This window comes from Schistocerca piceifrons, chromosome 11 (assembly GCF_021461385.2).
Source record: "Schistocerca piceifrons isolate TAMUIC-IGC-003096 chromosome 11, iqSchPice1.1, whole genome shotgun sequence".
In the NCBI taxonomy this organism is placed as follows: Eukaryota; Metazoa; Arthropoda; class Insecta; order Orthoptera; family Acrididae; genus Schistocerca; species Schistocerca piceifrons.
The window spans coordinates 42,884,146-42,897,928 of NC_060148.1; the positions used below are offsets into that span (position 1 = coordinate 42,884,146).

The 13,783-nt window shown below is 38.7% G+C and overlaps 1 protein-coding gene across 1 annotated transcript in view; it reads left to right on the plus strand.

Moving 5' to 3' along the window:
* LOC124720082 (putative sodium-dependent multivitamin transporter) overlaps nt 1–9,668 on the plus strand; it is a 135,614-nt gene extending 125,946 nt beyond the window's left edge. Inside the window, exons 12-13 of the mRNA XM_047245357.1 lie at nt 1,061–1,228; nt 9,090–9,668. Coding sequence (XP_047101313.1) covers nt 1,061–1,189 — 129 coding nt within the window. The 3' untranslated portion in view covers nt 1,190–1,228; nt 9,090–9,668. The remainder of the gene's footprint in view (nt 1–1,060; nt 1,229–9,089) is intronic.
* The last annotated feature ends 4,115 nt before the right edge of the window (nt 9,669–13,783 follow it).

Sequence of the window (13,783 nt, forward strand, 5' to 3'; positions counted from 1 at the left end):
CTGGGTGTAGCTATTCTGGCCTGCTGTGAAGGTATTGTGATGTGGTTGTGCTGCAAATGTCTGCATATCATAGACATTTGCAACCCAACATTTACATTATGCACTGTGTGTCTTGTTTGGAAACAAATTTGTTCCATTTGCTCGCAATTCTTGCTGCCAACATCAGTAGTGTCCATTTTAATCTTTCCCCTCAAGCTGGATTTTCAAACAGCTCAGTACTTTCTCAGGTTTCTTTTCTGGCAGTGTTAGCTGTATGTTAACAGTGGTGCAGAGTAGTATGGATCGAGTTGGCCAATACATCTAGTGTGAAGGTTCACTGAATGCAGTGGAAGGAACAATACAGCGATGCTATAATGAAATATTCTCACATGGATGGCAAACCATATCATAATATCTTCATACCACATCAGAAAAGCTACAACCAGTGAACAGTGGAATTCTGTGTCTCTGTGAGTTCAATGTCCTGTTAATTAGATTGCTCTGTAATCATCATCTCCATGTAAAGTCAATTGCGGGCAGTTACAAGTGAAGTCCAAATATTTTTCCATGACAATGCAATATACAGTATTTAACAATTAGGTCCCGTATATAGCAGCTGAGTCAAATGAAAGCTTAGTTTGCAGCCCAATCCAGATATGAAAAAAAAAATTGTGTAAAGAGTCAAACTAGAAGCAATTATTCTGTAAAAAGCCACTGGATAGCATGGATTTCTCACACCAATACGCCCAGAAATATTGCTCAAGAATCTCTATATCACATTTTATTTAGGGCAAAACAGTAGTGGGCGAAATACTGATCCTTGTGGATCTCCATACTTAGTGCATTTCTCACTGTGAATTTGGTTTTATTCCTGTATTATAATTTGTTAATGTGATCTGTTTTCTGTAACTGAGACAAGACTCTGTTCACAGTGCAACATTTTATGGTTTCTCTTGTAGAATTAAAAGATCTGTGCATCTGAAGGCCTTGGAAAAGTTCCATAAAATATTGACAGTTTAAAGTTTTTCCTATTTGGCTCTAGCACAGTCAGTGGGTGCAGCCAGTATGTATGTGTGTGCAGGGCTCCAACCCGGTGCAGCTGACACGTGTGGCCGGTGACCTGTCCAATGGTGTGGGACCAGCTGCAGACACCAAGAGCCAGGAGGAGCCGCTCAATGGCATAGGTGGCCACCACGTCACCCCAATGTGATGTCGACAGAGTACAGTGGGGACTGCTGTGAGCTGAAAGGTGAATCCACATGGCATGCGACCATGAATGTATGTTCCCTATACTTGAGGGATCATCATAATTTGACCCAAGATAAACAACAGACCTGGTACTGCCACTTATGGGACCTACATTTGATGTTATACAATTGTCAAGTTTGTTTCGTTCTTGTGTCTAAGTGCACCAGTGCGACCCTCTACTTTCTATTCTGAAGGTTAGATGCCATTTGTAGAAGGCATGATGTCACAGACTGTAGCTAGGTCACAGAGTATACTGACTGGATAATTTTTCTTGTTTACCTGTGCCAGAACTTAATTTGTGAGGTCATGCTCAGCTATATATGTGTTAGTCCTTTCATTACCACCACCTGGTACCAAATTATACAGAGTGTTAGAAAAAGGTACGGCCAAACTTTCAGGAAACATTCTTCACACACAAATAAAGAAAAGATGTTATGTGGACATGTGTCCGGAAACACTTAATTTCCATGTTAGAGCTCATTTTAGTTTCGCCAGTATGTACTATACTTCCTCGATTCATCGCCAGTTGGCCCAATTGAAGGAAGGTAATCTTGACTTCGGTGCTCGTGTTGACATGCGACTCATTGCTCTACAGTACCAGCATCAAGCACATCAGTACGTAGCATCGACAGATTAGTGTTCATCACGAACGTGGTTTTGCAGTCAGTGCAATGTTTACAAATGCGGAGTTGGCAGATGCCCATTTGATGTACGGATTAGCACGGGGCAATAGCTGTGGCGCGGTGTATTTGTAACGACACAGATTTCCAGAACGAAGGTGTCCCGACAGGAAGACGTTCGAAGCAATTGATCGGCGTCTTAGGGAGCACAGAACATTCCAGCCTACGACTCGCGACTGGGGAAGACCTAGAATGATGAGGACACCTGCAATGGATGAGGCAATTCTTCGTGCAGTTGATGATAACCCTAATGTCAGCGTCAGAGAAGTTGCTGCTGTACAAGGTAACGTTGACCACGTCACTGTATGGAGAGTGGTATGGGAGAACCAGTTGTTTCCGTACCGTGTACAGCATGTGCAGGCACTATCAGCAGCCACTTGGCCTCCAGGGGTACACTTTTGCGAATGGTTCATCTGACAATGTGTCGATCCTCATTTCAGTGCAAATGTTCTCTTTACGGATGAGGCTTCATTGCGACGTGATTAAATTGTACATTTTCACAATCGACATGTGTGGGCTGACGAGAATCCACATGCAATTGTGCAATCACGTCATCAACACAGATTTTCTGTGAATGTTTGGTCAGGCATTGTTGGTGATGTCTCGATTGGGCCCCATGTTCTTCCACCTACGCTCAATGGAGCACGTTATCATGATTTCATACGGGATACTCTACCTGTGCTGCTAGAACATGTGCCTTTACAAGTACGACACAACATGTGGTTCATGCACGATGGAGCTCCTGCACATTTCAGTTGAAGTGTTCATACGCTTCTCGACAACAGAATCGGTGACTGATGGATTGGTAGAGGCGTACCAATTCTGTGGCCTCCACGCTCTCCTGACCTCAACCGTCTTGACTTTCATTTGTGGGGGCATTTGAAAGCTCTTGTCTATGCAACGCCGGTACTAAATGTTGAGACTCTTCATGCTCGTATTGTGGATGGCTGTGATACAATACGTCATTGTCCAGGGCTGCATCAGCGCATCAGGGATTCCATGCGTCGGAGGGTGGATGGATGTATCCTCACTAACGGAGGACATTTTGAACATTTCCTGTAACAAAGTGTTTGAAGTCACGCTGATACGTTCTGTTGCTGTGTGTTTCCATTCCATGATGAATGTGATTTGAAGAGAAGTAATAAAATGAGCTCTAACATGGAAAGTAAGCGTTTCCGGACACATGTCCACATAACATATTTTCTTTATTTGTGTGTGAGGAATGTTTCCTGAAAGTTTGGCCGTACCTTTTTGTAACACCCTGTATAAATATTTTTGTGGATTTGTGGATGTCAGAGCAACACATTTTCTTAAGCAAGCAGCAGATTTCCAACTTTAATAGACAGTTATCCAGTGAAGAATCACAATACTACAACGTAAAAGTCCATGCAAGAAAAATATCAGAGCTATAGGATCTCATGGAAGACCTCATGGAAGAATTACAAAATTACTCTTATATAAATGGTATGCAAATAAATGAATGCTTGCTTTCCAAATAGTAATCAGTTACACCACTGAATACCTCAATATTATGAACATTTGTTGCCTGCTTTCATAGAAGGAGCAATAACTCCATACACCAAAATTCCAGAGTTTATTCCTCGAGTCATTACTCTTTCCATTCACTGCAGTATTTTCAAAAATGGCATTCCTGTGATGCAACTTCCTTGGGGGTGACAATCTCCCACCCCCTTGCATCAGTAATTACATAAAGATATCATGCACTGGACAAACCAATAATACCACTTTTTATCCACTGAAATAACGCCTTTCCAGCATTTCCATAGGTTTGATATAATCACGCTGTAGGAATGTCATTTTTAAAATGGATTATTTCTCTGTGTGTAACAATCTCCCTTACCTCACAAAAAAGACTTTGCATTTCAGACATAATACAGACAGAATTGTACGAGGTAATGGAGCAGGATGAAATGTAAATATGTGGTACAGTGGGCTGTGTCTTCTGCTGTGCACTTCATAATGAACTTCAGAATTAACTGAAATGTGTAATAAGTGTAATCAGTAGAGATGAAATCAGTGGAGGTAGGAGGGAGGTCTCGAAAGTTCTCTGCCTCATACTGAAAAACGTGCATTTATGTTTCCAGAATGTTTTTCAACATAATCTTCTTTAACATTAACATATTTCATCCAGTGAAATTTCGTCTTTGTAGTGTACCATTGGAAGGGCTGCAAGGCACTCTTCCACAGCTGGAGTTGCTTCTGTGTTAGGTGAAAAATGCTGATGAACAAGAGCAACTTTGAATTTTAAGAGGAAATGGAAGTCTGAGTGAAACATGCCAGGGGAATAGGCTGAACTTTCATCCAACACTTTACAGTGCATATCAAAAAGTAAATTATGTCAAGGTTGTCTATTTACTGCCATTAGGGAAACTCCATGATACACTGTCACTGCAAAGAAACTTCTAAACAAACAAAGATTACTGCATAACAGGTGTAAAACAAATAGTAGGGCTATAGATAGGTGCTGAATGAAATGCATTTGGCTGTCAAGAGATCAATTACTGATGCCTTCAATGACCACCATAGCAGAATATTGTGAAAATGACATTTCACAAAAACCAAAGAAATTCTGTTCCTATGTAAAGGCTGTTAATGCACAAAGTTAGCGTCCAGCCCTAGTGAATGAGACAGGAACTGAAATTGAGGGTAGCAGAGCAAAACCTGAAATGCTTAACTACTTTTTCAAATTTACTTTACAAAGGAAAACCCAGGAGAATTGCTCAACTTTAGTCCTTGTACCACTGAAAAGATGAATGAAAGAAGTATTGGTGCCAGTGGTGTTAAGAAATGGCTGAGATTGTTAAAACTGAACAAAGCTGCAGGCCCGATTGAATCCCTGTCAGAGTCTATATTGAATTTGTGGCTGAGTCAGCCCATCTCATAACTGTAATCTCTCATAGATCCCTTAAACAAAAAACTGTGTCAAGTTCTCCGAAAAAGGTATAGGTCACACTTATCTACAAGAAAGGTAGTAGAAGTGATCCACAAAACTGTCATCTAATATCCTTGACATCAATTTGTTGTAGAATCTTAGAACATTTTCTGAGCTCAAACAAAATGATGTACATTGAATAAAATGACCTCCTCAATGCCAGACAGCATGGTTTTCAAACCAAACTTTCACATTTCTCCCATGACATATTGAAAGCTTTGGATCAAGGCAACCAGGTGGATGTTATGTTTCTTGTTTTCTGAAACGGATTTGACTTAGAACCACAGCTTTGCTTATTGTCAAAAGTATGATCATATGAGGTATCAAGTGATATTTGTGACTGGATTGAGGACTTTTTGGTAAGAAGGATGCAGCATGCTATCTTGGATGGAGAGTCATTGTCAGATGCAGAAGTCATTTTGGCTGTTGTGATGCAAGTAGTGTTCTTGTTGTATGTTAATGACCTTGCAGATAGTATTAATAGTAAAATCAGGATTTTCACAGATGATGCAGTTATCTATAATGAAGTACTATCTGAAAGAAAGTGGGATAAATATTTTATAAATATTCAGTTAGATCTTGTTAAGATTTCAGTGTGGTGCAGAGATTGGCAACTTTCTCTAAATGTTCAAAAATGTAAAATTTTGCACTCAACAAAATGAAAAAATGCAGTATCCTATGACTATAACATCAATGAGCCACAGTTTGGATTATCCAGCTCATACAAATAACTGGTTGTAATGCTTTGTAGGGATATGAAATGGGATGTTCACTCAGGCTCAGTTGTGGGTAGTTGCTGCTGTTAGACTGTGCTTCATTGGTAGAATACTGTGGAAGTGCATTCAGTCTACAAAGGAGATTGCTTACAAATCACTTGTGCGGCTCGTTCAAGAATATTGCTCAAGGGTGGGACCCATACCAGACAGAACTAACAGGAGATATTGAACGTACATTCTGACAGCTATTGAACTATATGAAATAAAATCATCATCAAATTCTGAATGGCTTGCGTTAGGATGTTCAAACTACACGGTTGGCTGCAGGGCATGATGGGAATTGGTATGTGAATTCACACATGCCTTTCACCATTTGCATGCGAAAATGTCACAGCACAGTGTGCCTGAGTGTATAGTGCTTGTAAAGGCCTACCATACGAGCAATAGCACCCCAACTGTGGTCCGAAGGAAATAGTTCAAGCAGAAGACAACTGGTCCAAGTGTGCTAACAATCAACAATTTGATTTGCAAGTTTGAGAGAATGGGTAGTGTCGTGAGGACAGTGTCAGCAATATTGGTCATCCAAAAAGGTTGAAAACTTCAAGAATATGCATGCTGTGTTTCAAACCGGCCACAGGAAATTGATGAGATGAGCTGCACAACAGGTGGGAACCAACCGGAGATACTGCGACAAATTGTTGTTGAAACATGCGTCTATTCCCGTACAAAATTCAAACCCGTCAGCCATTTAGCCCCAAGGGTATGGAACAGTGGTTGTGTTTCATCAGCACTATTGTACACAGAAGTGACAAACAGGACTTTGATCTGAATATTGTTCGGTTTAACGGAAAAGTGCATTTTCATTTAGACGAGTCTGTCAACAAGCAAAATTGGTGCATTTGGGGGGACTGAGAATCTGCATTTCATTATCGAGAAGTCTCTTCACCTTCAGTGGGTGTCTGTGTGGTGTGCAATGTCCAGTCATGGAATAATCGGTGCTATCTCTCTTACTGGCACAGTAACTTCGTAATAGTATGTGAATGTTTTGTAAGACAATTTTGTCCCCATTTTCTAAAGTGACCCTTATTTCTACAATAAGTGGTTCATGCAAGACAGAACTTAACCCCACGAAAGCAGGAGTGTGTTTAATGCCCTGGAGGAGCACTTTGGGGACCCCATTCTGGCTCTGGAGTACCCAGAGGCCACTGGCACAAGCCACATTCCCCTCATCCAGATTCTCTGGATCTGAAAACATGTGACTGCATTTTGTGGGGCTATATTAAAGACAAGGTGTACACAATAACCCCAAAACCATTGCCGAGCTGGAAAACGCCATTTCGGAGGTCATCGACAGCATCAATGTTCAGACAATTCAACAAGTCGTGTACAATTTCGCTATTCATCTGTGCCACATCATTGCCAATGTTGGCAGATATATCAAACGTGTCATAACCTAAATCCAAATATCTGTAGTGACATTTACATGTTGAATAAAGTGTATGCATGCCATAGTTTGTAACTAATTTAACTTTTTTTCATATAGTTCAATAGTTGTCACCCTGTATACAGAGCAGGGCAGCTCAAATAATCACAGGTTTGTTTAATCCGTGGAAGATTGTCAGATAGATACTGAAGGACCTGAACTGGAAGACTCTCAAAGATAGGTGTAAAGTATCCCCAGAATGTCTACTGACAGAGTTTCAAGAAGCAGCTTTAAATGATTACTCTAGGGATATACTACAATCCCAAATGTATAACTCACACAGGGACTGTGAGGATAAGATTAGAATAATTACTGCATGCACAGAGGCATTCAATCATTCTTCCCGCCCTCCATACATGAACGGAACAGGAAGAAAGCCTAATAACTGGTACAATGTTATGTATCCTCTGCCACGCACCTCACAGTGGATTGCAGAATATGGATGTAGATGTAGATATGATTTTCAATTATGTATGACTCAATATAGCGAAAATAGTATCAAATATGCAACATATCTTCTCATTGTAAAAGAGACTGAGATTACGTTGTTATCAGCCTTATTTCTGCAGCAAAGCTCTACAATTTCCCCCCCCCCCCCCCCCTCCCTGCAGATACTCCCCCCCAACAATTCATTGCTACCTCAGGATTAAGTCCTCTCAATCAAACTACTCTTTCTGTCAAGTTGAACAATAAATTTCTTTTTTTTTCCATAATTTGGTTCTGTACCTCCACATTAGTCTACCCATCTAATCTTCAGAATTCTCCCATAGCACCATGTTTCTTCCCAGAAGTCCATATTGTTGACATTTGACTTCTATACAGGGCTGCAATTAAGAAAGATACTTTCAGAAGAGACTCCTTAACACTTAAATTTGTATTTGATGTTAATAAATTTCTCTTTTTTGTGAATAATTACCTTCCTATTTGCATTTTACATCCTCTCTACTTTGGTCATTGTCATTTATTTTGCTGTCCATATAGCAAAACTCATCTGTAGCTTTCAGTGTCTCATTTCCTAATAAAATAGCCCTGCCCCCTCCTTATTTAATTAGGCTACATTCCACTAGCCTTGCTTTACTTTTGTTGGTGTTCACCTTGTAACCTCTTCTGAAGGCGTTATCCATTCCATTCGACTGATTCCCGCAGTCCTTTGCTGTCTCTGATACAATTATGATGTTATCAATAAACTTCGATTTTTTGTCTGCTCCCTAAATTATAATTCCCTGTCCAAAATTGTCTGGTTTCCTTTTCTATTGCTCAATGTACAAACTGAGTAACTTGGGATATAGGCTAAAACCTGGTCTCATTCCGTTTGTGTCCTTCAGTTCTTCTCACTGCAGTCTAGTTTGCTACAACCCTGACTCTTTCTTCTCATGCTTTTTAATTCATATACCTGTACTCTGGTTTCTTTACAGACTGTAAGCTTGTGCACCCTGAATTTTATTCCTGCTATCTTAGCAACTTCAAAGAGGAGATTCTCCTCTGATTTGGCTTGTATGATTCTTTCCATTCTTCTATAAATAATTTGCTAGAAGTTTGCAGTCATGAATTATTAAACTTATGGTTCAGTATTATCACACCTGTCATTTGCCTTCACACCTGTCACTTGCCTTTTTTGAAATAGCAGTTATAAACTTTTTCTTGATGTTTGTGGGTATTTCACCTGTAACACATGTCTTGAACACCAGGCAGCATAGTTTTGTCATGGCTGACTCTTCCAAGGAGCTCAGTATTTCTGGGGGAATTTCATCTATTTCCAAGTGCCTTGTTTTCACTTACATCTTTCAATGCTCTGTCAGACTCTTCTCACAATGTCATATCTCCCATATCATGTTCATCTACTGCCTCTGTATATTTCTTCCACATTTCAGCCTTCCTTTCTTTGCTAAATATGAGTTTGCCCTCTGAGCTTTTCCAAAGGTTTCTTTAATTTCCCTTTACACAGCATCTATGTTTCCCACAACCACGTAAACTGAATGTTTGAAATCCAGTGTGTGTGACTGTTTGTTTTCCCTGTTATTGTGTTGCAGGTGCTGATCTGCAGGTTCCCAGCCTGAGACATTCCAGCCTTCTCTACAGAGGCTGCAACAACTTAGTCTATTTATTTTCTAGTTTTGTAAAAAAGGGAAAAAAATGTAAACACTCAGTATTCCTCAGTTTGTAATAGCTGTGCTTTTTATTCTCAGTTCTCTTCTGTTCAGCTGAATTGCTGCAAATAATGAAGCACTGCAAAATCAGTTTTATAGGTGCATGAAGCTTCGACAGAAGCAGCCAAAGAGAGTGGGAGAGATTATATGAGACAGCAAAATGTTGCTGAAGTTAACTGGTGATGCAATACTGCGCAGTGTAGAAACTTTCACAAATGTAACATTTCAGTGGACTTATTAAATATGGGCAATTGCTTACCTGGTAAACTGTGAGCAAAAGTATGACAATAATTATTACAATATTGGAAAAAGTTCTGACCAGGAAATCAATAATCGTGTGATGAAGATCAATACTACAGGAGGGTGGAGGCATTGGATGGTGTAAAGATGGCTGAATAATATTGTTGAATGGCATAGAAAAGATGCCTCCAAAATAAAACTAGTTGCCTATAAAAGGTCACAGATACAAACCAATCACAAAATTTGCACATGTACATTTTTCATCATATTTGCTGCACCGTAATTATTTTTCTAGAGCACATTGCACTTTAGAAGAATCTGTCTTGTCTTGTGTGTATGGGTTCCTAGCCAAAGTAAATTTTTTGAAGGTTAAAACCATTTTGCCATTTCAGCTTTAAAATTTTTTTAAATATGAATGTTTCTTTATTTCATCATTCACTCACCCACTGTCAGCTGATTTTTGGCACCTGTAGTAAATTGAGTAATTCGAAATCAAGCTGCATCTGTACTTCACTCTTTTGAATAATGCATCAGTTTAAATAGAACTCAATACAACACACTGCATTGCTATCTGCACCATTTCCACCACAGCTGAACTTATACAAACACATATTGCATAATTGGCAAAGAAATCAACAAATATGGTATTTATAATGTGGGTTCAATTTGTACAGTGTAAAAAGAATTTAGTGGTAAACATGTTTTTCATCCATTCATTCACCCATTTTGTTCTGGCTCCACATTAGGGGTATGGAGTGAGTTAAAGTATTCATTAAAAGGTGTGGGTAGAGACATGAAATTTGTTGAACATTAGCTGTTGTGTTATCCCTGCTTTTTTCAAGTCATCTTTACTGTCATGACAAGTTCCATTGTCTGTATTCTAGCTTTACTGCTGGTTTTGTACAGCTCCACAACTTACCTGGTTAATGTGGTTGACTGCATTCTTTTAATATCCCGTAGAAGTTTAGTGCATATTTTTACAAGTGAAGAAATACTGATCTAATTTAGAATCTCCTTGTTTGCTCCTTCATCCATCCTTTTTTTAACAAAATAATTTGTCATTACTTTCTTCTCTTCTATATTTCCTCAGTGCCTCTTTGCCCATTTTAAATACTTTGTCAGTGGGCTACGCTACATCCATTATGTTTTCAAAACTAGTTCCTAGAACCATTTATCCAAATATTTGACTCAAGAAACACTTAATTGTTTTGTATTTAGTTTCCAGAATTTTGTTTAGCAGAATGTAGTTGGACAAGAGCAACATTATTATTTTTTAAAGGAAATTACTGATCATCTTATCATACTACTAGCTGCTGTTTTTATCTAATAGTTTTGTGTAAATTTGCACAGAACAGTGTCAGCTGCCTACAGAACATTAAAGTTAAAGCACAGTTTAACATATATGGTCATGATATTCATTGCTGTGGGAACTGTTACCATCTGCAAGCTGGAACAACACTAGTGCACATTGCAGCGAGAAAGCCTGCAGGATTACTGCTTTTGACATTTTACTGTAATGTCTGTGTGGTTTCACCTTCAGCTGCATCTGTGGAGGCATATGTAGTACATTAAATAATGCAGGTATTGTGTTCCAAACAGCTTTCCTACATTACATATTCTCTGATTTGATTGGAACTGTAATGAAAAGAGTTAACATCATTGAGTAGATACTCAACATGGGTGTCTTTCTGCAAAAAGTCAGTTCTTCTGCTGTTTACTAGTACTTTTTGTTCTTAAGACCCTAACCCAAAACATCTCTCAAGTATGTAACAAGAAACATGTCTCCTAAAGCTTGTAATATTGTTATCACATATCCCCACATTAGCTGACAAAAATTAAGTGAATAGTCAACTGTTTCATATTATGAGTAGATGCAATACTATTGAGAACTTACAGTATTCAAAATGAATACAAAACATATGTGCAGTCATTTAGTAAGAATCTTGAAATGATTTAATATTGTGACATCAATCACGATGTTCATGAGTATAAATGAAAGATTGCAGAAAATGCAAACAAAAGCAATTCAGAGAACTTTTTCACACTCAATGCACATCTTCCTATTGCATTCCATGAATGTTGGCTGAGCACGATTGATGCACTTATGAGACCACCAGTTCTTTCTTTTATGCTGGGTACTTTATACACATCTTCTTCTTTTCCCTTCTATCATTTGGTATGCCTCTAAGGTGTCATCAAACAAATTCTCCTGTGTTTGAGATTTAATAGGCATTTGCACCAAAATTCGATTTCTGCTTTTAGTAGAACCATTCCTCTTTCCAAAATATTATGCTGAGCTGTTTTTCTTGCTGTAAAGTCAGAATCGATACTAGAATCATCAAAAATGTTATTGTTTTTCCCATTTTCCACTTCATCTTCTTTGGTTCAACTGCAGACCCCTTAGTCTTCTTAGAAAGTTGCTGCATGCTGAAGCTAAAAATAGCATAAATTCACACATACAATAAAATGCTATAAAATAAGAATATCCAAAATATCAACTGAAAGCAAAATATGTAGTGACTAGAAACATGCAGTGTGTTGGACCCACCTAATTATTACACATAATGTGAAACGTGGTCACACAGGCACTCAATTTTGCACTAACTTCGAAATGATATGCCTTATTGCTAGGCTGACAAAGTCAAGCTCATTGATGAATGTTGCTTTACATGCCACATGTTTTAGAATGAATGTTTAAAATGAATGATGGGTCTGAGAGACTATTGTTTTGGATCAAGGGTTAAAGAAAAAAAAAAAAAAAAAAAAAAAAAAAAACCATGCTTCAGCAAATATCTGTAGGCTATAAGGGAACTATAAACAAACTATTCTGTAACGGACTGTTTTATACCTCCCAAGGCCCTTAGGAAACTAAAGAAAGACAAATGTGGTCTCACCCACTCTTCCTTCTTTTTATTTCTTAGTTAGTGCTTATTTTTACGGCAGTACATGAAGTTCCCTATTGTAAAAACTGTTAGAAATCAACATAAATGATACTGTTTGCACTAGTCTGATACCATATTTGTAAACGTAGCTTTCTGTTGGCTTGGAATGCTGCTGTTGCAATATATAACAAAAATGAGTCGGAATGTCATGACTGTATGTGTTAGACCCTAGTTAAACCTGACTAATTATCAGTGTTAGGGCATTTAAAACTCCATTGTTCTGATAACCTGTAAGTGTGATGGTACCACTGCACCTTAGTTTTGAATATTTGGAGATTTCCAGTTCTCTACCTGATGTCTGTTGGCAACATTCCAAAAACATTTTCACCAGAACATAAAACTCAGTCCCAAACCCCAGTCAGGAATCATAGTCTACATGAAAAGCATTTTTACTTCTAGTATTTTGGCTGTTTGTCTTAAATTCATTATTATTTACCTCAGATAAGACAAAAGAGTGAACATATGTTTATCTGTTGATGTTGGTTTTTCCACTTTACTCAATATTCTCACTATAGACTAAGTACTTTTTTGACCTCTGCTTCTCTGCGATAGAGCCTCAATTGGTAGTGAGTGTGCTTTGTGGATGTTTCCTAGACTGGCTGCTTCTGCCTGGTGATCCATGACTCATATCAGCCCGCATTGCTTCAGGCTCTCCACTATGATGGGATTTACCGTACACAGTATGTGAATTAATGAATGAGTGAAGATTATGCCATAGGCCAACACTGAGTGAAAATGTGCGAGGTACACTGTTACCAAGCACTCAAATTCCACAGACTGTGTTCATTTTTTACCGCAAAACACAGTAAGTTTTGGACACAAATTGTGTTCTAAGAATTCTGGCTGTGATGAAAAACAGTGACAACATTGCATTGCAGACTGAAGTACAGAGCTGCAAAAATTAGCCACAAAGTTTACTACTTTACCTGTGTGTGCATCCACTGCCTAGAACCTCTTCCGAATCCTATGTAGTTTTCTTTTTGTATTCCACTAGTTATATAATCCATCCAAAACTGTCATCACATCATATTCTGGAAAATGTGGCAAAGGGACCAACAGCATCCAAATAAATGTCAGACCGATTTATTTCTTAATGTTAAGTATTGCATCATCCTCCACAATTTGGCACCATCGCCATCACGTTCCGCATATCGTTATCCCTCGGCCGGACATCTTTCAATATATAGCCCCTTTGTCTTTCATTAAAGTTGCATCCTGTCTCTGGTAATCTGTCTACTAGTTAACACTGTCTTCAGTTCCCACTGAGTGGCTATAGGATTTGCAGGGGGTACACTGATTGCACCACCACTGAAATAGGTGTGGGTTACAAAACTATCCCCAGTCAAAAATAAACTTTTTCAAGACAGTGGTAAAACCTGCTCAGCACACAGTTAA